General features: G+C 40.3%; 1 protein-coding gene across 1 annotated transcript in view; it reads left to right on the top strand.

Annotated features, from left to right (window-relative positions):
* slc12a8 (solute carrier family 12 member 8) overlaps positions 1 to 27,666 on the top strand; it is a 131,701-nt gene that overhangs the window by 59,305 nt on the left and 44,730 nt on the right. Inside the window, exons 6-7 of the mRNA XM_080199238.1 lie at positions 21,839 to 21,952; positions 25,783 to 25,870. Of these exons, the coding sequence (XP_080055364.1) occupies positions 21,839 to 21,952; positions 25,783 to 25,870 (202 nt within the window). The remainder of the gene's footprint in view (positions 1 to 21,838; positions 21,953 to 25,782; positions 25,871 to 27,666) is intronic.

Below are 27,666 nucleotides of genomic sequence, written 5' to 3'. Positions count from 1 at the left end.
ATGGTTGAATGGTGGAGCAGACTCGATGGGCCGAGTGGCCTAATTCTGCTGCTAGATCTTATGGTCTTGTGGTAATATGATACTTTGCTTCAAATACAATTCATCCATTCTCCCATCAGAGAAAAGAGTAAAATTTTTACCCTGCTCTCTTTGAACCACCAATAATTATTTACATTGTTGAACTACCATTTCTTTTAAAGTAGCACTTACATTCAAACTAGTTTGATTCAGACTGCATCAAATTTGGGTAGTGGGAAATCAATTTGAAAAACGCCCACATCCAGATCTCTTGGGTTTATGAGTTTACTCCTGAGTCACACCAGTCAAAGCTGCCTTGTTACAGTAAATGGTACTTAAGTTATCAAAAATAAGTGTCCCTTTACTGCCGTCTGTTTGGAACAGGGTGCATCTGTTCTTAAGGGTATTGACAGCCCATGATATGGACTGAAAATTTTAAGTCTGCGAGTTGTCTTTACAGGAAAGAGGCGGTTTGAGATTACCAGATACAGTGAGATGTCTCTGTGGATTTATTTTTATTTTTTCAATTAGATACACTAATCAGAGAGCACATCAACTCCTTGGCTTTATAATGAACTGTGTTTATAATATCTGGGCGTAACCTTGCTTCACCCAGATTTCAGAACAATGAGAAAATTACTTCATGGCTGCAGGCCTTTGCCAGTTATCATTTCCCACCCTTCATATCTAAAATTGGGTAGCTACTTTGACCACTGAGGCAACTGTTGATTTTGAATGAATTTTGGACAAATTCAGACTTCTAATCCAGTGTGCACAAATTGAAAATATCAAGGTTTTCATAAATTTAGTTTAGATCTTTAATTCAGTCAGTATTAATACATTACTGAAACAGAATTAATACACAAGAAGATTTCCCCCCACCCCCCGCTTCCTTGCCTCAGAAGAAGAAAACCAAACATCTTTAGAAGTTTATGATACAATTGAAAATAATGTAACATTGCTCATAGAAACATTGAAAATAGTGCAGGAGTAGGCCATTCAGCCCTTTAGGTGTTCTCTGCCATTCATTATGATAATGGCTGATCATTCAACTGAGTAACTTGTTCCCACTTTTCCCCCATGTCCCTTGAGCACCTTCAGCCCAACATTTATATTTAACTCCTTCTTGAAAACAAACATTGTTTTGGCCTTAACTGCTTTCTCCGGTGGAGAATTTCACAGGCTCATCACTCTCTGGGTGAAGAAATTTCTCCTCATCTCAGTCCTAAATAGTCTAGCCTGTATCCTCAGACTGTTACCCCCGGTTCTGGACTCTCCTGCCATCGGGAACATCCTTCCTGCATCTTGACCCTGTCTAGCCCTGTTAGAATTTTATAATTTTCTATGAGAAACCCACGATTCTTCTAAACTCCAGTGAATAAAATCCTAACTGATACAATCTATCTATCAGTTTTAAAAGGGCATATATCCAATTTAGATCATTGTGTAAATTTAGATCCCTTGGGCGAATATAAAGTAATGCAATTGAGGTGGCATTGGAAAGCTAGTACCTTTCTCACAATTATTCACTACTGGCTTAGAGCTTCCAATTAGGATTGGAAACCTTATTTCCAGGGGTTCCCTGAGCACATCTTCCACAGTGTATTCAATCTCTGACTATCCGGAGACCCAGAAGATTTGCGCCAATATATTTAATGCATCTCCAAATTTACTCTTTTATGCTTTTACAAATAAATAGTGTGTTGCTGAGTGAATTAGCTTCACATTTTCACAAGTTCCAAATTGTATACTGTATTTGGCCAACATTAATGTTTCATCCTAAATGAAATAATCAGATAGTATGTGATGATTTAAATGGCCAGCTACCTCTGGGTGAACCCCACTCAACCCCATTCCTGCTGCTGTGAAAATAGGAAGTGCCTTGTTTGGGGGCAGGATTTAGGATTTCTGGGCTTGCCTTCCATTTTTACCATGATGGGGCAGCTCTCCCTGATAGTGAAAGTTCAGGCCACAGAATAGTGACTGCGTGTGCGCATGCAAATAACACACATTGTGAAGGAACTGATCATGCTACTCATTATTCTTTCTCATTATAATTTTAGAAGCTGCGAAGGATTTGACAGTGTTGGCTTATATGTTCCTAGCCTCACTTGTGTTGGGCAATTGTGTATCCTTTATATCTATCTCCCCTGGTGTTTCCCATTAGTTGGATGAGGATTACAGTTTTTAGTGTACTGATGTGCACAGAGCACTTGGTTTTTGCGCTCAATGAACTTAGGACTTTAGGAGGCCAAACCGGTTATTTGTGTTATTGGGAAAGAGGATCTTAGATAACTGACAAAATAATATTTAATGAAAAGATTAATGGAATATCCTGTCTATTGTATTGTTTAACTTTAAAACATTTTAGAGAGGTCCTATTTAAAGCTTGTGTTATTGCATGGCTGCTTTAAGTTATTTTAATTAGACTTTTATCACGAGTATATGGAAAATAATTATATGAAGTACCCTTTACATACTTAGCAAAAACATTACTGCTTAAATTTGACCAATGCACAAGATGCAATTTTTGATACCCTAATTCTTTCAGCATCGTCAGAGAAAATCTGTCTAGGGTGTCCTTTCTCCTGAACTGATTCAATTTTGGGATTGCTGCTACTGTGTGTGAATTGTGCTGGAAAAGTAAGATCAGCTACATTTAAGTGTCTTTTACATTGCTCAGACGATAGTGTCCTTCACATCTTGCAATCCCTCTGAGCCATCCCCTCAGGCCTGATTGGGGTCATAAAGTTTTGTAGCATGAAGAGTTATGAGATGGCATATGCTAATGTATGATGTAGACGATGGTTTACTACTGACAGCAATCAGCTATGGATTACTCTCTCTCTCTCTCTCTCCATTGTATTGGACGAGAGAGATTGGGATCATGACTAGGAGCAATGTGACTACTCTGTAGTTTGTTTAGATGTTGTACCAATAAGCAAGTGTTAATCTGATGCCAGAGCATGTCTGCAGTCCACCCGAGAATTAAGTCCCATGTCTAGAAAAGGACACAGAAAGGCACATCTCTTAACATGGTGGCAGCCATGGAGATATTGATGTAAAAAGGCACATTGGTTTTATTGAAGAAACCTTGGAGTGAAGAAACCTTTGAAAGCAGCTGGAGAAGTTTCAGCAGAAGGTGGAGGCACACTGGAGAGAGATAACAATAACCAGAACTAGTGAGCGGTCCATGCCCTTTCTCTGCCTGTTTGATACTTTGAGGACCTGCTGAGAAGTCAGCAGTGGCAGATATGGAAACATCTCTTTCTCCAGTACTGAGTGTCAGGTCTTCACAACAAACAGCCAATGTTTCAAGTTAGTTCCTTTGTTTATGTTGTAGATCCAGCAGCAGACAAGGAAAACAACCTCAGTCTATCCTCATTTCATCACGTTTGTCATTCCATAGAATCCCTACAGTGCGAAGGAGGCCGTTCAGCCCATCAAGTCTGCACCGACTCAGCATCTTACCGAGGCCCACACAACCCTTCTGCCAGGCCAATTCCATTAACCCACGTTACCTACACACTTTTGGACATTAAGGGGTAATTCAGCATGGTCAATCCACCTGACCTGCATGTCTTTGGACTGTGTGAGAAAACTGGAGCACCCGGAGGAAACCCATGCCCACACGGGGAGAATGTGCAAACTCCACACAGTCACCCAAGGCTGGAATTGAACCAAGATTCCTGGACTGTGAGGCAGCAGTGCCGCAGTGCTGATTAGAGAGTTTTGACATCTTTACTGCTTGGCATATAAAAACAAATTGTGCTATCACATATTTTTTTCAGAGGATGGAAGTCAGAAGGGTGTGGATGGGGGAGAGAATAGGAGGGCTCTTGTAGTGATTTTTATAATCATGCGAAGCAAAAAGAACACGTATAACCTCAGAACTGAGCAAGATTGGACTGGTTCCTGTAGATCCTGTGAGGAATGCTGTCTTCTGAGTCATAATGAAAACATCACAATGCAGGCAATGTTACATCTGATGTGTGAAAATCAGTGCAGGCATGAAATGTTTATGGTCACATAAAGGTGCAAAGAATGGTGTAACTTCTCTGGGATGGGGAAAGATACAAAGAACTTGCATAGGAAGAAAATAAAAGAAATGTAAATTCCAAAAGGGGTAAAAGAAAAGGAACTGGCAAAGGGTATCTAGATTACCACAACAAGGATTTACAATTACACTTGAAGAACAAACTTAGTCAAGGGCAATGTGGGCCTTTTAAAAACAGAAGCGGCTAAAATTCCAAATGAAAGTAAGGAAATGGTAGATTTGCTATATAGTTGCAGTCTTCCCAATAGAGGAAGAGGATAACATCCTGACATATTAGGGAAATTCCTTATGAGTCAAGGACTCACTAAAGTTAATGTAAGCAAAAAAACAGTAGTAGAAAAAGTAATGGTATTAAAGACTGACTTGATGGTTTCCACGTCTTGGTTTTAAAGGAAGTAGGCGAAGCAATTGCAGATATTTTAGTCATAATCCTCTAAGGTTCTCTCAAATCAGGAATTGTTTCTTTAGATTGTATAATTGTAAATGCAGTTTCGTTATTTAAGAAGGGTGAGGGAGAGGAAAAAGGAAATTATAGACTAATTATTCCAACATCAATTGGTGGAATTTGTAATTAAGGGCAAAGTGACTAGGCACAGTGAGAGATGAACTGATTTGAGAGGTGACATGGATTTATAAATGTAGGTCATGAGGAAGTAATGAAAGTTAGTAGGCAGGGTAGTGTTTACAGATGTAGTTTAAATGAACTTCCAGAAAGCATCCAAGGAGATTTCACATTGGAGACAGCAAATATTAAAGCCTATAGAATTGAATGCATGGTTTTGCCCTCGGAGATTGGATTTTTAAAAGAAGCTGATGAGTAGTACATAATGTGGTTTACTCAAATTGGAAAAAAGAGACGGGTGATGTCCCATGAGAATTCGTGCCATGTCCTTAATTATTCTGTATTAATGACAATTGAGAGCCATCAAGACTGCCAATGACACAAAGATTGGTAGTATAGTAAGTAGCATAGACATGGGAATAAAGCTACAAAGAGACATTGATAGCAAATGAGTGGGTGAAATTATTTTGGATCAGTTTGAATACTGGTAAGTAAGAGGGCATTCATTTTGGACCTACAAAGAATAGATCTGAGTATTATTTCAGTGGTGAAAAGCTAGGAAAAGTGGAGGTTCACGGAAATTCATGCCTTCATGTGAAGATCAAATAATATGCAGCAGTCGGATACCAAAACAAAAGTCAAAAAGCTAATGAAATGTTCACTTTTATAACTAGAGGACAAAAACGTAAATGGAAGATCATTGTGCTTCCGCTATCTAAAGCCCTGGTTTGACTACTGGAATACACTGGGTAAAGTTCTGGGCGCCATACCACTCGCACGGACATTGGAAGGTGCACAGCTTGGATTCACCAGAATGTTACCTTTTGCTCCAACAATTATGAAGAGAGATTACATAAGCTAGGTTTGCCTTCCTTGGAATATAGAAAGTTAAGGGATGATTTAATTGAGATTTTTATGGATTTTGAAAGGAATTGGTTGGGTGAAGAGAAGCTTAAATCTATCTGTGAGGGATCTGGATGAAAGACTCATAACCTTCAAATCAGAGTCAGGCCTTTCAGGAATGATGTTAGAAAACAGTGCTACATGAAAAGAGTGGTAGAACTTTGGGTGGAATTCTCCCATCCTGTCCACAATGTATTTGGTGGTGGGAGGGAGTGGAGAATCTAGCAGGAGCCAAAGAGTCAGAAACCCGTGGCCCAAAATTGCATAGCAGTTCCCCAAATGGCAGATTAATGGCGGGTCAGTCTTCCCGTTGGCTGGTGGTTTGAATTCTATTTGCATCTCATGAATGCTTATTAAAACGGCTGTCCCTGTCAGGCCTTTCAACTTTGTGTCATGCCAATGGGAAATTATATCAGCCTAAAACCTGACCACTAAAGGGTGGTGTGTACTTGGTGATCTTCAATTCATCAGAGATTTCAGGGTGAGTGCAACACAGCAATAGTACTGCACTGTTCACCACTTTGCTGGGGTAGACGAGTTCCTGCTCTTCATCTCCATGCTGAGCTAGTCTTCATGGACAGCACCATGCTGCTGGACCCATGGGTCTTCATGTGTCACCGTCTCAGATCAGTACTCTGCCTGGTGTTGGGGAGTACAGGAGTTTCTTTGCCCCTGGGTGCCACACAGCAGTGTCTATCTGATTAGTTTCCAAGTGTGGAATATGATGTGGGATCCTGCCATTCTGGCCAGTGGGAAAGGCACCATTGGAGCTGCCCATCACCACACTCAGTTTCAAAATAGGAAAACTCCACCCCTTGGGATTCCCCCATAAAAACAATAGAAGCTAATTTTACATTTGAGATTGAAGGATATTGGCCAACCAAGAGTATAATAGGATATAGAATCAAAGCAGGTAATGGAGTTAGGATATTGACCAACCACAACCTCATTGAATAACTGGACAAGCTGGAGGGACCAAATCACCTACTCCTATTGCTACAAGAGTTACCATTAGATAAACCAGCCGGAAACTCACGTGCTGTGACTGTGTAAGCCAGAGATAAGTATAAAGTCTGGATGAAGAGATAAACATTGTTATGGCAAATAGCATAGCTGCTGACTTCTCATTAAATTAAGAAATTGCTGCATTGCTGTTGTGACTTTTGTTAACATTATTACCAGGTGTATAATACAGCCATAAGAACATCTTGTTAAATCTGAAAAGTGGAAACCTCCTGTGCTAATGGAATCAGAATGTGCTTAGTGCTGAAGTTTTCTTTGTGGTTTTATATTGGAGATGGGGGAAAGATTTGGCAGAAGAATAACCTGCAAGCAATGCAATTGTGAAAACACATGAACATTGTGGTTGGGTTGAATCTTGCTGCAGGAAATGGTTTCTGTGAATAGTGACTACAAAATGCTGGGGAGGAAGAAATCTAACTGTTGCATTATTCAATAAAATCACCTGTTAGCTGAACAAGCCACTTTCTATAATACCTTTTTGATGAGATGAGATAAGACTTCAAAGCAAAACTGAGTTAATATGTACTGAATTGAAGAAAGTGTCTCATAACTTGAAGTTGGAGTTTAAATGTGTAAGGTGTATTATAGAAAGCAATATTAAATAAGGCTGAATGTTTTTATTTCACTCAATATTAATCCAGTTGCTCTTGGTTAACTGGTAAAATGTAATCATGTGTTATATTCCTACATTACAATTCAACAAGGGTATTTAATTGGCTGTAAGATGCTTTGTGATGTCCTGTTAGTCTAAAAAGGCACCATATAAATGCAAGTCTTTTTTCATTTGGGTGATATGTACATTAAAAATCCCTCAATTATACTGTTGTACATTCACAGAATTGTTAGCGTGCAAACTAGTCTGGTTGGCCCATCGTGTCTGCACCAACTCTCCAAACGAGCATCATGATTTAGTGCCATTCCCCTGCTTTTTCCCTGTTGTTTCTATTCAAATGATCATGTAATGCCCTCTTGAATGCCTCCTCCACATTTCCAGGCAGTGCATTCCAGACCCTATTGTAATTTCAGATTATCTTTCTTTTCTGTTGACGGAATTTTGAAATGTTGTAGCAATTAAGTGTAGGACAAAGGGATTACAGGCACTTAACTGCATGTCTAAAAACATAAATATTCTTCAATTTGAAAGATAAATGGTTAACATATTTACTATTGGAAGAAGTCTTTCAGAAATAGAATAATCATTTAGGGGATTAGTGAATTACCACAACTTGCACCCTGCCATGCTAAGGGGCCTTATATTGTTTAAGCAGGATCTCATATTTCCTTTCATCATTAGGCCTTCATTCTCAGGAATCTTTGGATAAACAAGTTCAGAAAATTACGAAACTCCACGTTGTGGATTTGTGCATAAATTTGGTATGAGCATTTTAAATTCTTCAACCATCTATTATTTTCAGACCCCAATCAGTCGAGCATCAGTTTGCTGGATCATTAGTACAAGTGTCACTTATAACCTAAAAGAAGAAGGAAAAAATACTCTTGAAATGATGAACAAATGGAAAGTTGAAAGCTCCAGAACATTTGATGGGGTTTTTCTCAACAGGTGAAAGGATCATTTCCTGTCCAGTTAGTGCCATTGGCAGGCTGGGGGTCGGGCTGATAACTGTAATGTTAAATGTGCTTTGATCTGTTTTTGATTTTGTTGGAAACAGAGGGTGGAATTCTTTGGCCCTGCACACCAGCGGGGTTCTCCAGTCCCACTGCGGTGAACGGAGATTTGGCTGAGCGCCAAATTCTCCCTTCTTGCTGGCAGCGGCGGTGTGAACGGCCAGAGAATTCCAGCCCAGAAAGTCTGTTTGGAGTCTGTTTTCTGTTTCATGTAGAAAAATAACTGGAAATTTTGGTCATGTTTTCTTTCTTTCCGCCTTTTAAACTGTGCTGCAAAATGTGCACATGAGTTAAGAATGTGGTAAGACAGTCCAGCTGTTTCCAGACTGTTACCAATGAAACTCTGGGCCTGACTTCCAGGTGGTGCACACAGGTGCTACCCCTTAAAGACTCCCTTTACAATTTTCTTCCAGGACTGGGCTGCTTTTTATTACCTTCCTCTGGGGCTGTGGCTAACTTAAGGAGCTCATTGTTTCCAAAGTGATACACATGGCCTTGTGTCCTATAATTCTGGGACATTTCTTTTTGCAACTCCAAAATATTGTGCCTCTCACTCCCTTCGAAATATTATAACACATTTCCATTTCTAATCAAAGCTTTCTAAAATAGTAAATATATATTGTAAGCAAATACTGCAAGGGAGTTTTGAATTATCTTTAGGATTTCAATCTCTTGTGGAAAAATTAATCTTTTATTGTACGATACCAAAACTTAACCCTAAAATGGTTAATTTGGTGAAGTTCAGTTCTGTCTGTAAAAATGGACTAGTTGTTTAACTTGTAGAAATTAAATGAACTGCACGCCAATTAAAGTAGATGAATCAAGTGCTTATTTCTTCTGAAATGCCTTGTCTCACCTAGTTGTTCACCCAGTCCAGACTGCTGGCACATGTATGCCTAGCGTGCCGATTTTTCAGTGAAGGAATTAAGTTGACAATTCCAAAATGGCACTGGTCCAAAATGGGACAGGACGCAGGACAAAAAGCAAGAATGATTTGATTTGAACTGATGGTCATTCCCCCTGGATAGCCATTGCACCTATAAGAGAAAACAAACTACACCAGAGACAGGAAGCTAGTCTGGGAGCTGCCTTGCAACTGAGACTAGTCAGGATCTGAAAACAGTTGCAGCTAAGGAACAAACAGACGGTGCTTGAGAAGGGTGGAGACTTCCTTTTGGATAAACACGTCATTTATCTGGGAGTGCATGCTCTTTTCCAAATAGTGATAAAGTCGCTGGGAACTGCTTTGTTCTGCCCTATTTTTCAGATTTTCATTTCAAAAACAAAACTGGGTTGCAGAAATCAGCATCTTCTGGGTGAGGACCCCTGAGCAAATGAGCTGCAATTTTTATATCACTAAATTACAAACAATGCTTTCAAAATATTGATGCTGTGCCAGCATTTCCTTGACCTGAAGCTTGTAAGCAGGATTATTGAAATTGGCAAAATAATCTGCAACAAACTCTAGTCTGCACGCAAAGTTCCTTCTATATGCCTACATAATAGCTGACCTCATTTAACCATGATCTGATCTGAGCCTGGGATTACACTTGTACATCTACTGAAATAAATATTTTAATGGAGCAGTCATAATGGGAATCCATTAACCAACAAGCGGTTTTGTAAAGATCATCCATAAAACAAGACAATGAAATTAACATTGAATAATATTCAAAGTTAGTGACTTGACCTGATCAATATGTACATGAGTACATTCCATACCAAGTTGTTGTTCTTGTTACCCTCAGGATCAGGCTAATTTGATTTAATTTATTGTCACATGTATTAATTTACAGTGAAAAGTATTGTTTCTTGTGTTCTATCCAGACAAAGCATACTATACATAGAAGAGGAAAGGAGAGAGTGTAGAATGTAGTGTTACAGTCATAGCTAGGGTATAGCGAAGGATCAACTTAATATGAGGTAGGTCCATTCAAAAGTATGATGGCAGCAGGGAAGGAGCTGTTCTTTAGCCAGTTGGTACATGACCTCAGACTTTCGTATCTTTTTCCTGATGAAGAAGGTGGAAGGCAGAATGTCCGGGTGCATGAGGTCCTTGATTATGCTGACCACTTTTCCGAAGCAGCAAGAAGTGTAGACAGAGTCAGTGGATGGAGGCTGGTTTGTGTGATGGACTGGGGTTTGTTCAAGATGCTTTGTAGTTTTTCGTGGTCTTGGACAGAGCAAGCACCATATCAAGCTGTGATACAACCAGAAAAAATGCTTTCTATGGTGCATCTGTAAACCATAGTAGCAGACATGCCAAATTTCTTTAATGTTCTGAGAAAGTAGAGGCATTGGTGGGCTTTCTTAACTATAGCATTGGCATGGAGGGACAAGGGCAGGTTGTTGGTGATCTGGACACCTAGAAACTTGAAACTCTCGACCAATTCTACTGATGTAGACATTCCCATTGACGTAGACAGGGCATGCCCTCTGCTACACTCTCTGAAGTCGTGTCTATCTCCTTCGTTTTGTTGACTTTGAGGAAGAGATTATTATCGTTACACAAGTTCACCAGATTCTTTATCTCTAATCTGGACTCATTGACCCAATCTGAATTTAATCTTTTGAATTATACGTTGGGCCAGTGAAGGATGATGTCAACAGGCCATTCAAACTGATTTTCCATTAAATAACAATATTTTTGATTTGCCCTAAATGCTGGGTAAGCACACAACTGAAGTCCTGGTTTATAGAAGATGCGTTTACAGCTGTGCATTCTTGAGATGGACAATTTTCGTGTTTAATATATAGAACAATAGAATCCCTATAGTGCAGAAGGAGTCCATCTGGAGACTTTGCCATGCGAGTTCATGGTCAGCTGCGTTTGTGCAAAGGAAAATAAAAGTGGCTTATATCAGTCATTTCACTGACTCACCCCTATTACCCTTTATCATGAAGGCACCAGGAGGAAAGCAACCATTGTGTTCTATAATCACCCACAGGTAAAGGAAAATCAAATGCTTCTCTTTTTGCTTGTGGTGAACGTCCTGAAACACTCCAATCTACTTGTATTTTTAGACTGGATATTTTTACAACAGGAAAGGAAAATCCAAAACAGTTTGATAATGTACATCTGTATTGTATGCTGTCAAGCACCAGCTGTAATTCAGTTATCTGGATGGCATGGTTAGCACTGCTTCCTCTCAGCACCAGGGATGTGGTTCAATTCTGGGTGACTGTTTGTGTGGTTCTTCCTGTGTCTGCGTGGGTTTCCTCCAGGTGCTCCAGTTTCCTTTCACTGCCCAAGGATGTGCAGGTTAACTGGATTGACCATGGTAAATTGCCCCTTAGTGTCAGGGAGACTCGCAGGGTAAATACATGGTGTTATGGGAAAAGGGCCTGGGTTGGATTGTTGTCAGTGCAGACTCAATGGGTCGAATGGCCTCCTTCTGCACTGTAAGAATTCTATGATTCTACCTTATACGAGATCGATAACCTCCACCTCCAGGGAGCAGCAAGAAGATTCTTGCACAGCATGTTAACAGCTGACTGGAAGCTTCAAGTGCATTGAGGAGCACTACTCACCTGCTTTTTAATGTTGATTAGGCTCAGACAACAGCTAATACATGGATGCACATTGGATATAGGTGATCCACATTATCAGGGCATAAAGAGCCTGTTGTGTGCCCAGCATGTTATAAAAGAGTTAGGACATGCATTTGACACTGAAGGTCTTCATACCTGGTATGCTGTCAACTTAAAATTTAAAATTTATTTATTCGTTTTGCAAGTAGGTTTACATTAACACTGCAATGATGTTACTGTGAAAATCCCCTAGTTGCCACACTCCGGCACCTGTTTGTGTACACTAAGAGAGAATTTAGCATGGTCAGTCAACCTAACCAGCACATCTTTTGGACTGTGGGAAGAAACTGGAACACCCACAGACATGGGGCGAAGATGCAAACTCCGCACGTTCAGTGATGCAAGCCGGGAATCGAACCTAGGTCCCTGGTGCTGTGAGGAGAATGCCAAAAAATATAAAATCACTTGTGGAAGTCATTATACAGTCACTTCATCCTTCCATTGTTAATATAATTTGGATAATGTCTCATAGGTTCATTGAGGTATATTTATGTATTATTAAAGAGGAGACTGCTTAATAATTGTTACAAGTTGTGATAAATTAACCCAGCCATTTTCCTTCTGGTATTGTTGTCTTCATGTGAAGCAATTCTGACCTCCTTAAATCTGTACCTGTTTTACTACCTTGAGACTCTTGTGAAAGACTTTAAATGGCTAGAGACTCAACAGTCCTTTCCCATTCAATCTGCTGATTTTGGAGAAGGGGAAAAAATGAGTTAGAAGATGTCTGTACTAGGTAAATGCCTGCTTCTTTTTGTATACAAGCCAGGGCAATCATTCCTAGCTAAGATAAATATGTGTATGGAGACAGGAGCATAATCCGAACTACAGATTGGAATAACAGGTGTGGGAAACTGAAAAGTGATTCGTATGGTGGAATGCTGAAAACTGGACCTGTAGCAGATGTTGTGAGGACCGACATGAGGGATACATATATATGTTTCAGATTTTAAAAATGTATTTTGTGGGATGTGGGGGTCACTAACACAGCCAGCAGTTGTTGGCCCACGCCTAATTGCACTTGAAGTGAGTGGCTTGCTAGGCTATTTCAAAGAGTTATCCATATTGCTGTGTTTCAAGAGTTAAGTATAGGCCAGACCAGCTAAGAATGGCAGATTTCCTTCCCTTAAAGGATGTTGGTGTTGGGTTTCTGCAATAATAGCTTCATGGTCATCATTACTGAGACTAGCCTTATATTCCAGTATTTATTAATTGAATGTACATTACCAGCTACAATGGCAGGTTTTGGACCTTCTGAGAATTAGCCTCGGCATCTGGATTACCAGTCCAGTGATTATGCCACTACATCACCATCTCCCCAGATACATGCATGACAATATTGGTGTGAATGACCTCGTCCTGGTGGAGACAAAAGCTAGGATTTCCCACTTTCTATTGAGTTTGGCAATGAGAGCGCGAAATATCACGACAAGGCCAAAGATGGTTTTAACACAAATGTAAAAGCAGGAGGCAATTGTCCCCTCACCTGTCAGTGGCAGGCTGCAATTCCCATTGTTCAATGTCAGGAACCTCATTGTAATAAATTAGTATCACGATATCAGGCCCTTATGCCAGAATCATAATGCTGATGTTAAATAATGCGTCTATGGTGGCTTGATTTCAGAATGACTTGAAGCATGACTGGTCGCAAAAGGTGGGTCACCTGCCAGCAATAACAGTGTGGAACCCCTGCCTTCCGCACTATACGGCAGAAAAAGCCACCATTTCCATCGGGGGCCTCAGTGGCATCTTTCCGGCCTGATGTTGGCCTTTGCCAATATCGGAGAAAATCTTACCCACAGTGTCACCTTCACTGGACACCCTTCATCTTGTTCAGTGGCCCTACAGCCACGCTAAATGTGATGAATTGAGAACCGATCAGGAAATTCTGCAGGAGCTGCTCAGAATGGTATCTTAGATCTAACTATCTTCAGTGAAGGTTAGATGTGGGGTTGAACATTTCATCGTACTCAGTCCCATTCTAATATAATGAAACAGTCCCTGCCTGCCTGCAGCAAGACATTTGGGCTTGGGCTGACAAGTGGCAAGTAACATTTGCGTTACTGAAATGACCATCTCTGCCAAGAGACAATCAAACCATTTCCGCTTGACACTGAATGACAGTACAACATCTTGGGAGTTACCATTGACCAGAAATTTAACTGAGCCACCCTCATCAATACTGTGACTACAAGAGCAGGTCAGAGGCTGGAAATTCTGTGGGAGGAGCACTTCTTATTAAACCTATTACATTCTGAACTTCTTCCACTTCAGTTGAAAGGCCAAGAGTCTGAACAATTAACTCCCTCCACAGATACTGCCTGTTTTGCTGAGTATTTCCAGGATATTGTGTTTTTATTTGACGCTGATACGTTCCCTTGGGGGACTATATATTATTAATTACTAAAATGTAATTTTTTTCATGTACCGCATTCGCTAACTGCTCATAATCCAGCCACTAGATTCAATGAATCTGATTATTGGGATGCTCCAGTTACATTTTCCAATTTGAAATATTTTGCCAGACTGTTTGGAGAGTTATACTAGGAGAATAAAAGAACTGAGTTGACTGCTAGCAACATCTAAAATTGGGATTCTTTTCTGCAAATTGTACTTGAATCATTTTCAATGGCTGAGGATTTTTGGATCGAATTCATGGTATGTCTGGTCACACAAAGTTTAAAGCTATTTTCTGACCTTCAAGATTGGCCCTAAGCTAATTATAGACAAGGTTTGAGTTAAATAACTGTGCTTGCATCCAATATTCCCTTCATGTTGTGCTTAGTAATCACAACCTTCGTATTTTTCAAGTTATAAATACAGCACTTTTAAGACAAGAAATTTGCTTACAAATCCGTATTGGGGAAGAGAATGCCTTCTCCATATTTGTTCTGTAACATTCATATTGACCACTGCTAGCTCATGTGGAAAGTAAAACTCCAGTTTAGGCTTTATTTCAAACCCTAAGAAAGCCTGCATTCATGTAAAGTCTTCCACCTCCTTTGGCTATCCCACAGCTCTACACAACTAACTTTGAGGTAATCATAGTTGTAAAGATTCAAACCCAGGAACTAATTTGCACATAGCGAAGTCTCCCCAGCTACAAATAAATGATTGATTATTTGTTTTTGGTTATGTGGTTCGAAATGTTGCCAGGATGAATATCTGGTTCTTTCTTGAATCTTGCAATAAATTTGACAGGTTACTGATAGCCCTCTCGTGCTTCATGCCAATTAAGTTTCATAATTGAACTAAGATGGTGAATGTTGGGATTTTAGTCTTCGGCCTTTTTCTCTTCCCCTCACCTTCCATGCACAAACACACAATTTATATTTTGTTGGGTTGTCCCTATCTGTGTTCTGTCCTGCTTAGGCACCATTGAATCATCTTTTAGAAGTTACCAAGTAGTCTTTATTATGATGTACATACTTACATTAGCGGGTACTTGTATGGAGAGGACTCCCTGGCATATCCTTGCATGGAGCTACCTAGCTCTACATTGCTGACCTACACTCTAAGTCAGGCACCTTTTTACATCTCTGGTGGCAGCACTATTTTGATTTGATTTATTATTGTCACGTATCAGCATACAGCAAAAAGTATTGTTTCATTCACGCTATACAAACAAAGCATACTGTACATAGAGAAGGAAGGGCGAGCATGCATAATGTAGTGTTACAGTCACTGCGTTATGGTGTAGAGACAGTGTGTAGAAAAAGGTCAACTTAATGCAAGGCAGGTTCATTCAAAAGTCTGATGACAGCAGGGAGGAAGCTGTTCTTGAGTTGGTTGTTACGTGATCTCAGACTTCTAGACATTTTTACTGAAGGAAGAAGGTGGAAGAGAAAATGTCCAGGGTGTGTGTGGTCCTTAATTATGCTGGCTGCTTTTTCAAGGCAGCAGGGAGTGTAGATGGGGTCAATGCATGGGAGGCTGTTTTGTGTGATGGACTGGGCTTTGTTCATGACTGTTGTTAGTTTCTTGTGGTCATGGACAGAGCAGGAGCCATACCAAGCTGTGATCTAACCAGAAAGAATGCTTTTTATGGTGCATTTGTGAAAGTTGGTGAGAGTCGTAGCAGGCATGCCAAATTTCCTTAGCCTCCTGAGAAAGTAGAGACATTGATGAGCTTTCTTAACTAGGACAGGTTGTTGGTGATTAGGACACCTAGAAACTTGAAGCGCTCGACCATTTCTACTTCATCCCCATTGCTATAAACAGGGACATGTCCTCTACTACGCTTCCTGAAGTTGATGACTGTCTCCTTTGTTTTGCTGACATTGAGGGAGAGATTATTGTTGGGCCAGTTCACCAGATTCTCTATCTCTTTCCTGTCTCCTCATCATTTGAGATCTGACCCACTACAGCAGTGTCATCAGCAAACTTGAAAATCAAGTTGGAGGGAATTTGGCCACGCAGTCATAGCTGTGTAATGAGTATAGTAAGGGGCTGAGGACACAACCTTGTGGGGCACTGCTGTTGAGGATGACAATGGAGGAGATTGCTTATCCTTACTGATTGTAGTCTGTGGGTTAGTGAGTCTAGGATCTAGTCGTAGAGCAAGGAGCCAACCCCCAGGCCACGGAGTTTGGAGACAAGTTTCGTAGGAATAATGGTGTTGACTGTACTCAGTCCCAGGTTAATCTTTAATGTCCTTCTACTATATGTTCCATCACAAGTGACAGAATAGCAAACGGGAACAGAATGGTAAGCGGATTTATTGCCCACTTTTCTGAATAAGGAGAGCTGCTCCTAACTGCTCGGCAAAAATTAATTATGAGCACAGAGTAGCCCAGACAGCCTGTGAGCTTGCTTTGCCATTCAATACAATCATGCCTTGTCTTGAGCTTCAACCCCACTTTCCTGCCTATACCCCAAATCTCTGAGACACCAAAAGTCCTGTCTATTCTAGCCTTCAATATAGGAGGACATGTTTCAGTCAGACAATTTGCATTTTTGTGGTAGGATTTTGAGCCACATTATAATCAACACACAACCATAGAGATATAAACTGAGAGAAATGACTTATTTTTAATGCTGTGTTCTGGCAGAGCTGCACCATGAATGTAATTATTTTCTATGTATGTCCAAAGGAGAGTGATGAAAACTTGCAAAATGGGTGCAGCTGCAACACATCAGAAGCTCAACGTCATCCAAGAAACAAGTGTTTGTTTGACCTGCATCTCTAACTGACTCTATCCATCCATTTTGGATTGGTGTACTGTTGCTGCAGTATTTACAATCTCCAGGATGCACCATAATGACTTGTCAAAGTTACTTTTCTTGTACCACCCGCCCTTCCCATCATCAAGAGAGAAATGTTGTGGGGACGGTATCATTCCAACTTGCTTTCAAAGTCCTGCACCATCCTAATTTGGACATTTCATTTTTTCCTAATTGTTGTTAAGTTAATTTGCTAACACTCCCTAGGGAGCACCATTGTGAGAACACCTTCACCATGAAGACAGCAATGGTTTAAGGAGAAGGCCTTCCCATGGAAATTAAAGCTGGGTAATATATGTGGTCTTGCCAGCTTTCCCCGTGCCCCACTGCCGCAAAAAAAAATTAGTTCTTAAAAAAAGATAGTATTTGTAAATGCTGTTAAGTGTATTAGTTTAAATATATGATTATTACAACTAATAATCTAAAGGAAAATATGGATTTTAGTATTCTGAACATAATGTGATGTTGTTTTGGCATTTTCCCTGAAATATTTCCATCTTTCAATAATATCCTTGACATTAATATTTTATGATACACAGTAAACTATTTACAAACCTCAAGGACTCGGACTTTATCTGATCATTGTAAAATCTCAAAAGACAGTGTTCATTTGAATAGGGTAGCTATTTGTTTTTTTGTACATTCTTCTAAAGTTCACTTGTTTGGTGTTATCTTTTGAGTCATGCACCAATGCTGTAGGCGATGGCGTCTCGGTTACCCGAGTACAAGGGAAGGACAGTAAATAGAAAGTGAAGCCTAAAACCAGGGATTTTCAGGATAGTCTCTTAACCCGGGATCCCCTTACTAAGTCACCTTGCCTCGGCTTAGTTTACCCCAGTGTCATGCAATAAAAGAATTGTGGCTATCTGTGGTGACTTGTCTGTAATTGCGTATTAGTTGGACATTAACTTAGAAAGTTCAAAGTAGCTGCATTGCTGGATACTTGGTTATTGTTAGTAGCACCAGCAACATTGACAAAGCCAGCAATGACAAAGCACTACTGTTTAATTCCTACAGTATACCGAGTGATCTATGAATTATGATATTCAAATCTACTCCTCTACCAGGTCATACAGCATTTGTCTGCTTAATTTTAATTTTCCTATGTGATTTTTCTTTTACTCTACAGATTCTTTGGGTTAGTTTTCTCCACACTACAACCACTTATTCCAAGTGACAGAACAAATGTTAGACCTTAGCCGTAATTATTTATTAAAAGCAATCTGCTGGTAAAATACTGAGCAAGGAACAAAGTATAAATTAGAGCATGAAAATTGTGATATCACCAAGTTGTTTAAATGATTCCACTAGTGACTAGTAACTTATCAGTAATTTCAGGCAAGAGGCCAACTTCAGTTTGTTATTTATCTGTCCACAGTATTGCTTTAGTCGATTTCTAATAATCTAGAATTCAATTTTCTGAGAATAACCTATCTGAACTTTTTTTTGAAACCAATAGTCTATTCTACATTTTTCCCTGATTTTGGTTAAAACAACTTTCCTCCTGCAATTCCTGTTTCCTTGTGTTGACATTTTTTCAATATAATGCCTTGTGCTGAGGTTCTATATATAGCAGAAAAACGTTTGTGGATCCAATTTGTTCAGACATTTCAGGAACTTTATCGCCCTCAGCATTCTCTTTTCAAGTGAAAAGATTTCCTTATACATTGCCCCTTAGTATGGGATCAACCAGAGCTCAATGCAATTTTAAATGAAGTCTCTGAATTTTGTATGTATCACCCAAAACAATCTAGGAATACTGCTTTGATGGTTCAAATGACATATCCATTAAAATCCTACAATCTCCCTCTTTCTCAAATACCTGAAGTATACTCCTATATAGCAAATAATCCAGCCCCATTTCACTGGTACCTCAGAACCGTACATCTGCCAGCCGATTCCTCACTAACTGATCAAACTTAGCAAGCTATTTCTGAATGCACAATGGTTCACCTTGCTATTCTCACAGCTCAAGGGACCTGGGTTCGATTCCCAGCTTGGCACACTGTCTGTGTGGAGTGTGCACATTCTCCCTGGGTTTCCTCTGGATGCTCCAGTTTCCTCTCTTAGTCCAAAGATGTGCGAGATAGGTTGATTGGTCATGCTAAATTGTCCCTTAATGTCCCGGGATGTGTAGGTTAAAGGGATAATGGGTTAAATGTGTGGGGTTGTGGGGATAGGGGCTGGGTGAGATTTTTGTTGGTGCAGATTTGATGGGCTGAATGGCTTCCTTCTGCACTGTAGGGATTCTATCGTTTTATGAATGCATGCTTTGATTTCATCATTTTCCATGCTCCCAAACTGGTATTTTAGGTAAATATGGACGCTTGAGACATAATTCCTTTTTTTAGTTTTATTGTAAAAGTTAGAAATAACAGCAGCCCCAATGCAGAACCTTCTTGCATTCCCCTGACTACTGAAGTCTGTGTAGTGTTACTCTATTGACTATCAACCACCCTATTTACGGAATCTCTACAATGCATGAAGAGTTCATTCTACCCATCAAGGCTGAACTGGCAACAATTCCAACCAGGATCTATCCTACACATTTATCCTGCTAATCTCTCTGATAGTAAGAGGCAATTGAGCATGGCTAATCAACCTAACCCACACATCTTTGGACTGTGGAAGGAAAAGCACCTGGAGGAAACCCACATAGACACAGGGAGAATGTATGAACTCCACAAGTCACCTGAGGCTGGAATTGAACCTGGGTCCCTGGTGCTGAGAGGCAGCAGCGCTAACTACTCTACCACTGTGTTGCCCCTGCTGACAATCCATTTTAATAAATTCTTATTTCTCCCCGACATTTGGCCCATTTTGTGGCGCACTAATCTGCAATTCTTTTGATTGACTAAAATTATGCTTGTAGAACTTAATGCTTAAGAGTAGCCATGAAGTGACAGTGATGTTTGAGTGACTGTGTGCGGGATTTTACAGCCTCGCTTGGGCGAGATGGAAAAATCCCTCCCGAGGTCAACGGAGATTTCTGTTGTCGAACCCTCGCCTGCACCGATTCTGTGGCGGGTGTGGCGGTGGATTTCTGGCCATTGTCACTGCTGAGGTAAAAGAAAAGAAATATTTGCATTATACAGTGCCTTCCACAAAATGTGGCAGCTAATTTGCACATAACAAGCTCCAACAATCGGCAATGTGTTAATGACCAAATAGGTGATTTTTTTAGGGAATAAAAACACAATAATAATACCTCGCAATTGTATCTCATTATGAACGTGTAGTGAAGTTACAATGACAGCTCTCTTATTTGTCCAAGCTGGAAGTGAAAACAGAGAGCAGACTGTGGGACTGTGAGCAATATGTTGATGTCTCACCTGACAGCACTGAATGTGTCAGTCTCTCACCCACAGGCCTTTCCTGTAGTTACTGGAGCTAAAGAATAGAAATTAAAGTGGCAGCAAATGAAAGAAAACAGTAGGGGAATTTTGTGGTGATTATAGATGTGGGAGTTGGCATTGTTATTTTTACAGAAAGTGTGATGTTTCCATTATGATGAAGGAAAATGGTTATCAGGCTTTATAAATAGACTGTTAGATGGAACCTTTACAAAACATGCACTAAATTATTTCATTTTGTGACCCTTCTGCTTAAGCCACATAAATCGTGAATCAAAGCCAGCACTGGAACCGAGTGCATTCAGGGTGTTGGTGGCAAACCTCCCTGAGCTTGGCAGCGTGAGGCCTGGGTTTCAACTATCATGTCCCCAATCCTGTCTGAACGAGGAGGAAAATAGCAGCAGCTGGTGGATGGAGCCGCCATTCTGCTGACCTCATTTTCAGTTAGAAAACCACTCCCAACTTCTGGTAGTAGTTGTCTTTTTTTTGTTAAAAAAATTTCATCATGCATGTTAATCTGATTCTTTCAGTTACTTACTTTGGGGGGAAAAGTATATCAACTGGGAGTACTTTGATCTAATCAGTACCTGATTTAATAATATATGCAGCATATGGATTAACATATGTGCAACATGTGAGTTAAAAGTTCTCAACGTGTTATAACTGAGATTGCTAATGAGAATTATTCTCATTGAATTACATTTGTTAATATGTATGGGACTTGAGGATTCTTGCTAATTTAAAAAAGACTGCTCAAAAATATCAAGTGTTTCAAGTAAATTGACACATTTATTGATATAGATTAAAACAGGCCCTTCAGCCCTCAATGTTGTGCCGAGCTGTGTCCAAACTCAAGATCAAGCTATCCCACTCCCTATCATTCTGGTTAAGAATTGATAAAAATGTTGTTATATGGGACTGACCATAGTTTATTTATTTTCTATTGATATTCACCACCATCTCACAACGCCTCCTCTCCTGAAGATGTTGACTTGCTGGTGCAAGGATCAGTTTGTCCTGGGATCCAATAACTAAGGTGTGAACTTTGAAAGCGAGATTGAGTGTTGGGAGGCTATTAAACCATGGGTGCATTAAGGCTGGATCTGGGTCTTCCTTCACCCAGTATCCAATCTCAACAGAGGTCAGCTTAGTAATCAGAAGCCAGAAGTTATCTTCTTTCTGACTCAGGGTGCTAAGGTCAGCTGTAGTATCCTGATGATAAAACCAGCTGAAATCTGCAAACAGGCAAGGAATTGAACCTACGGCCTTTTGTGGTATGGCAACTCAAGTCTGACTTAACTAGCTAGCCAAGAGTATGCAGGAACTGTGACACTTGTTTCATTATTGCTTCAGATTATTCAACACCTAAAAAATGTGGGATCTGTATGAATTGTATGATGACACATCAGTAACCATTCAGTACTCGCTTTTAAATTCTGTACTTTTCAGAAAAAAAAATGAATTTTCCATTCAATTTCTTAGATTTTGGATTTGTGGGATACACTGAAGAAGTGCTTGCGAACAATACATTCCCAGATTACAGCCCAGAAGAAAATTTCTTCACAGTTTTTGGTGTCTTCTTTCCAACGGCTACTGGTAAGATAATATATTCATATTTAAATGTTGTTTGTTTGCATTTGTCAACTTTGGACTTGATATGCTGATTTATGTGTGCCACATTGGTGCAGTAGATGTTGTCGTACTCCCTAGCAACCAGTTGAGTCGTTACTTACTGTGTCCCCCAGTATAATAGAATACCTGAGGAATGAAGGTTGGGTGATAGACTCCCTCCTGAATGGGACCCCAGTGCAGTAACAGGCTGCCTCCTGAATGCGTTTCTAGTTACAGGCTGTCCTTAAAGGTCAACTAATAATAGATTAACTCAGTGTTTCCCAAACTAGGAATCCTGGGGTTCTGCAGGAGGCAGCTGGGGTCCTGCGGTAGGTCTGCCCGCTGTAAATTTGAAAAAAAACTGCCCTTCTAACATGTCCAATCAGAGATAGTGTTGGTTACTGATAGATACACTAGTCAGTCTATTAGCAGCCAGTGCACTGAGAAGCTGGCTGCTGATTAGATGAGTTGGAAATAGTGGTAAAGTGAGTATTCAAAGTACTAATCAAGGGTGAGAGTGAAGTGAGCGGATGGTGGAGCGAGTTTGACAGTGGCCATTGGGCGTGGGTGGGCAAGTGGCAAAAGAATTCAGGAGGGAAATGGCCTTGGTGCAGGAGTGAGAGAGTGGTGAGAGAGCGTGTGTGTGTTTGTGTGCAAGGTTGCGTAATTGTGGGTGTGAGAGTGAGTGTGTGTGCATATGTGTGTGCACGTGTGTATGTATATGTGTGTATAAGAGAGAGGTGAGTGGGCATGGTGCAAAGAAGAAAGGTGAGTGTGTGTGAGAGAGAGAGAAAATGAGAGGGAGAATGTGTCAGAGAGAGAAGTGTGAGTGTGAGAAAGAGGAGCGGTGTGTATGAATGTGAGAGAAGACAACATATTAATTATAATAAATGTATAGAAATGAGAAATACAAAAGGCTTTTATAAATGTGGTTGTGGAAGTTTGTACCTATAGCACAAAAACAATTTTGTGCTTTAACTCTTCAATCTAAGAAAAATATTTCTCAGGGGTTCTGCTAGTTCTCTTCTGAGGTCAAAAGGGTTCTGTGGCTAGAGAAGCTTGGGAAACCTTGGGCTAACCTAGGAATTAGAGATCAACAAGCAGCTTTCTAGAAAGAGTCCAATAAGACATTACCATCTGGAAGAGAATTCAATAACAGGCTTCCCTCTAAATTCAATATTAGACTGCACTCAGAATTAATGTGTAATAATAAGCTACCTTCTGGATGGGATTCGAGTGTAAAAATAATATATTAATTCTTTACTTTGTTCAACTTTTGACCCTGGCTAATGATTTCACTGGACTTTTAACACTTTGTCCTGTATCCCTCCATTCCTTTAATCTCATGTTTGTATCAAATCTCCCCTTAAGTGCATCAGTGTAACCTACTTTGACCATTCAGTGTGGCAGTGGACCAAGTATTATTGTTGCCCCCTGAGTAAAGAAACTCTTCCCACCTTCTTTACATAACATTTTAGTCGCTATCTTATATTTATGTGCTCCTTATTCCGGAGTGACCCGCAAGTGAATATGGAACCCTTTTCTAGTCATTGTGGTACAAAGGGAGGTTATTCAGCCCATCAAGTCAATACCAACTCTCTGTGAAGCAATCAGGTCAGCTCCATTTCCCAATTCTTTTCCTATAGCTCTGCAAATTTATTTCCTTCAAATTCTAATCCAATTTTCTTTTGAAATCATTTTCTCCACTTTCACCACTCTCACAGGCAATGGGTTCCAGGTCATTGCTACTTGCTGCATATAATAGTTCTTCCTTAGATCCTCCTTAAAACCTCAAAACCTTATCTGTATCCCCAAATCCTTCTATCATCAGCTAATGGGAACAACTGCTTTTTTATCTACTTTTTCCAATTACAACAGACTGAATGATGGTGCTATACCTTTTCCTTGTTTGCTTGCCAGGGTGAGTGGCTTCCTCTGCACACTTACCATTCCCTGCTTCTATAGTTTGCTCCTCTTGTAGGCTCTCTTCTTCTATGTGCTGACTTTTGAAACATCAGGCTTCTTCAGGGCCTACAACCGCCTTTCTCCTGGAAGTCCTTTAGCTCATGATGTGGAGATGCTCACTTACTGTCCTGTCTGGAGACAATACACATGTCTTTAGCCTGTGCTTAATGCTATCTCCACTCACATTGTCTGCACCTTTAAGACTTGATTAGCTGATTAGCTGTAAAGACTCGCATTCTATTCAGTATTCTGTAAACTGTGTGTGCCCTGTTTGTGATCAGAACTCCCCACTCACCTGACGAAGGAGCAGCGCTCTGAAAGCTAGTGGCGTTTACTACCAAATAAACCTGTTGGACTTTAGCCTGGTATTGTGAGATTTTTTTACTGTCCTTTAGCTGGCAGAGACATCAACAGTAATTAGGGATGAGACAGCTTGCTAGACCCATATCTCAGTCTGTACTCAGTCTGTGAAAGGAAGGTGTAGCCAGCTTCCATTCGGACAGACAAGAGAAATTGAGTTTGCCGTTGCCATCACTGCCTCAATTCTCTCCCTGCTGCCTTGTATTTTCCCCATTTTCTGTCCATGTCAAACCCAGTTTCAGGTTGGAGATGACGGAAAATCTAATCCCTTTGTGTCTGCAGTGGGTTCAGTTGTAGTTTTTGCAAGGATGTTTGTAGACCTTGGATTTGCATGTGAAAGGATTCCTTATCAATGCAAATCAACAGCATATTTGCCAAAGTCTTAGCTAATCTTTCAACATGAAACCTTGCAATCCAGCACAAATGCGTTTACAAAGTTACACGTGTCATCTCAATTTCCACGCCAGTCTTCAATTTCAGGCCTCGGGATCGCTTTGGAAGTGACCTCACTTATTAGTGTCAATGTTAAAAGATTGCTGATTTGCTCTGAGCTCGTTTAATGCAACTGGCAAAGACCAATTTCAACTAACTATATGTATTTCTTTGTAGTGGACGTCACTATGGAATGTGAGTAAAAAATGATTTATAGAAATTCAGAGTCACTTTCAATAGTTAAGGTGGTAATTATTGATTATTACAACTTGGTTGTAATCTTGTATTATTTTTCATCAGTGAATGCAGTGATAACTCAATGTGATTAGAACTGAGGGAATAAAATCATTTCTTGCCTTCTAATATTTTGTGCAAAACCATGTAGATGGATTTTTCTTTATCTTTGCCTTGAATGCTGGTTACCATAACAATATGTCTTACCTAGTCATAGCAGATAATTCTCAAGGCCGTTGACTGCATATCTCTTGCACACTCCAAGAAAGATCATGTTTATTTTCATTTTAGAGATATTTCTTCTAAATCTTCTTTGCACATTTTGTAAGTATATTTATGTTGTAGTTGTAGCATTTACTTCAAAACTTGTGCATTAATCTAACTATTTTGTGTGTGTGTGTTCATATTGTAAGAGCAAATTACTGCAGAAGCTGGAATCTAGAACAAAACAGAAAATGCTGTAAAATCTCAGCAGGCTGACAGTATCTGTGGAGAGAGAGCAGATGTTTCAAATGTTGGTCCTGTCCTCTCTCCACAGATGCTGTCAGACCCGCTGAGATTTTCCAGCATTTTCTGTAATCTGCTAATATTGTCACTTCAAGGAGAGCTCTTCAATATTGACTGAGGCTCAGATACTGTGGAAGCCATATTGTTTAAATGAGGGGCTATGGATTCCATAGTAGCTATATTAACAATGGCACATGGCGCGAATGGCTCTTAATTGTTTACCGAATACCTGTCGTATACACTGCTAGGTAATTGAGTCTAAAGGGAGATACACAAATAATAGAATGTGATATTACTTTAATTTCTGTTCTCTTCAGGTGTGATGGCAGGATTTAACATGAGTGGAGACCTCCAGAAACCTGTATCCAACATCCCTCTGGGGTCACTGGCAGCTGTGGGTGTCTCGTAAGTTCTTGTGATTATGGTTAATATACACTGCTACGTTGCACTTGAGCCTTTCTTGGACGCGATCAATATATTTTAAATTCTAACTACCATTTGTGGCCCTGCTATATGGATGAATTAAATATCTGGTGATGGTTTTTCCAATATACTGCATTGGCAGATTATAGTGGCAGCTTTCTGCCTCATAAGATGATGCGATGGTCAACTCTGTGCTAAGCATGGCCTGGTGTAGCTCAGGACCCCACTCTGTATGGCTGTCTCTGCTGCATTTGCTGCAGAGGAAGACAGTGGGCTGAGAAGATGCACCATCCACTGGCCTCTGTTTCCTCAGGACCCTTGTAGCCAGCTGGTCTTTTTGTTTCTGCTCACCTCTTCCAATGTCCTTCCAAACTGTCAGCTTCCAAGGGTCATGGCTGTCAATTACTATCTCCCAGCTATCAGTGTCAATGACAACTATCCTCATAACTCTCTTGCAGGCATCTTTGTAGCAGAGGTATGGACACCCAGCAGGTCATGATCCAACGGCCAATTCACCACACATCCATCGTATTAAATGAATATGGCCAGGCCAGCATAGGCATCCTTAACTTAGCAATGATTGTACGTCGATAGAATTAGCATATTCCAGAAACGCTGAGTTGATGACCTGCCAACTCTGCCAAGAAAAGGCCAGGATAAGCTCAAAATAGTAAATGTGGAAGCTATTCACACTTTTCTACTGCCCAGGATATATTATCCGGTCTCATCACTGAGGACTCAAGCTTGGTAGACTCAGTGTTTGGTGTTCTCAGTCAGGTTGTTCCATTTTCTGTTACTCAGCTTGGAAATAACAGCTATAACTTTGCGATGCATATGTTGATTTAAGCATCAAGTGACAAGATTGCTGGCAATTATGGAGCCTAGATATGTGAACTTATTAACAGCCTCCAGCATCAAATAATCAGTACTGATTGATGGTGGTATGGCAACATCATGGACCAAGATATATGCCTGCCTGATGCTGATAGTCAAATGAAACCCCTCACAGGCATAAGACAATCTGAAGGTACTCCTTAGTACCGAACGTTTATACGGAATCATCAGCATAGAGTAACTCTCTGATGAGAACTTGGTGTATTTCTGTTGTGGATCACAGCTGAGCAAGGCTGAACAACTGCTTTCTGTCAGTTTTGGTCTGTAGGCAGACACTCTGTGTAGATGACCTGAAGGCATATGACAACAACAAAGAAAAGAATATTTCAAATAGTATCAATGTCAGAACACAACCCTGTTAGATGCCACTGCAGATCTCTAAGAGTTTGGATGTAGTCCCATTGCATCTTACCTTCCCCATCATGTTGTCATGAAAAGAGGAAATCACATTGAGCAGCTTCTCAGGACGGACAATATTCTCCAGCAATTTAAATAGACTACCTCTGCTTGAGGTAAGTCAAATGCCTTGGTGAAATTGATGAAGGCAATATATTGTGGCCTCCTTTATTCTCTTGCAGCTGTCAGATTTAGAAGATTGGGTCAACTGTAGATCATCTGGTTTTGAGGCAACATTGGGGTTCAGGATAAATGTGTTCAGCCAGGATCTGCAGTCTGACCAGCATGCCATGGGCAGTTACATTTCCCATGATGCTCTGCAGGCCGACGCCATGATAGTTGCTACAATCCCTGCAGTTTCCTTGCTCTTGTATCTGCAGAACATATATCTTGGAGTATTTTCCTTCCCCTCCAACAGAGACAGAAGTTTGTACAAACACTGCAGGGATGCTGGCTATTTATGCTTGGTGAGTTCAAGCAATGCAACA

Source organism: Carcharhinus amblyrhynchos, chromosome 11, assembly GCF_965287045.1.
Source record: "Carcharhinus amblyrhynchos chromosome 11, sCarAmb.v2.hapA, whole genome shotgun sequence".
Classification (NCBI taxonomy): Eukaryota; Metazoa; Chordata; class Chondrichthyes; order Carcharhiniformes; family Carcharhinidae; genus Carcharhinus; species Carcharhinus amblyrhynchos.
Note: the sequence above shows the minus strand (reverse complement) of the source record. Positions and strands in the feature narration are given on the sequence as shown.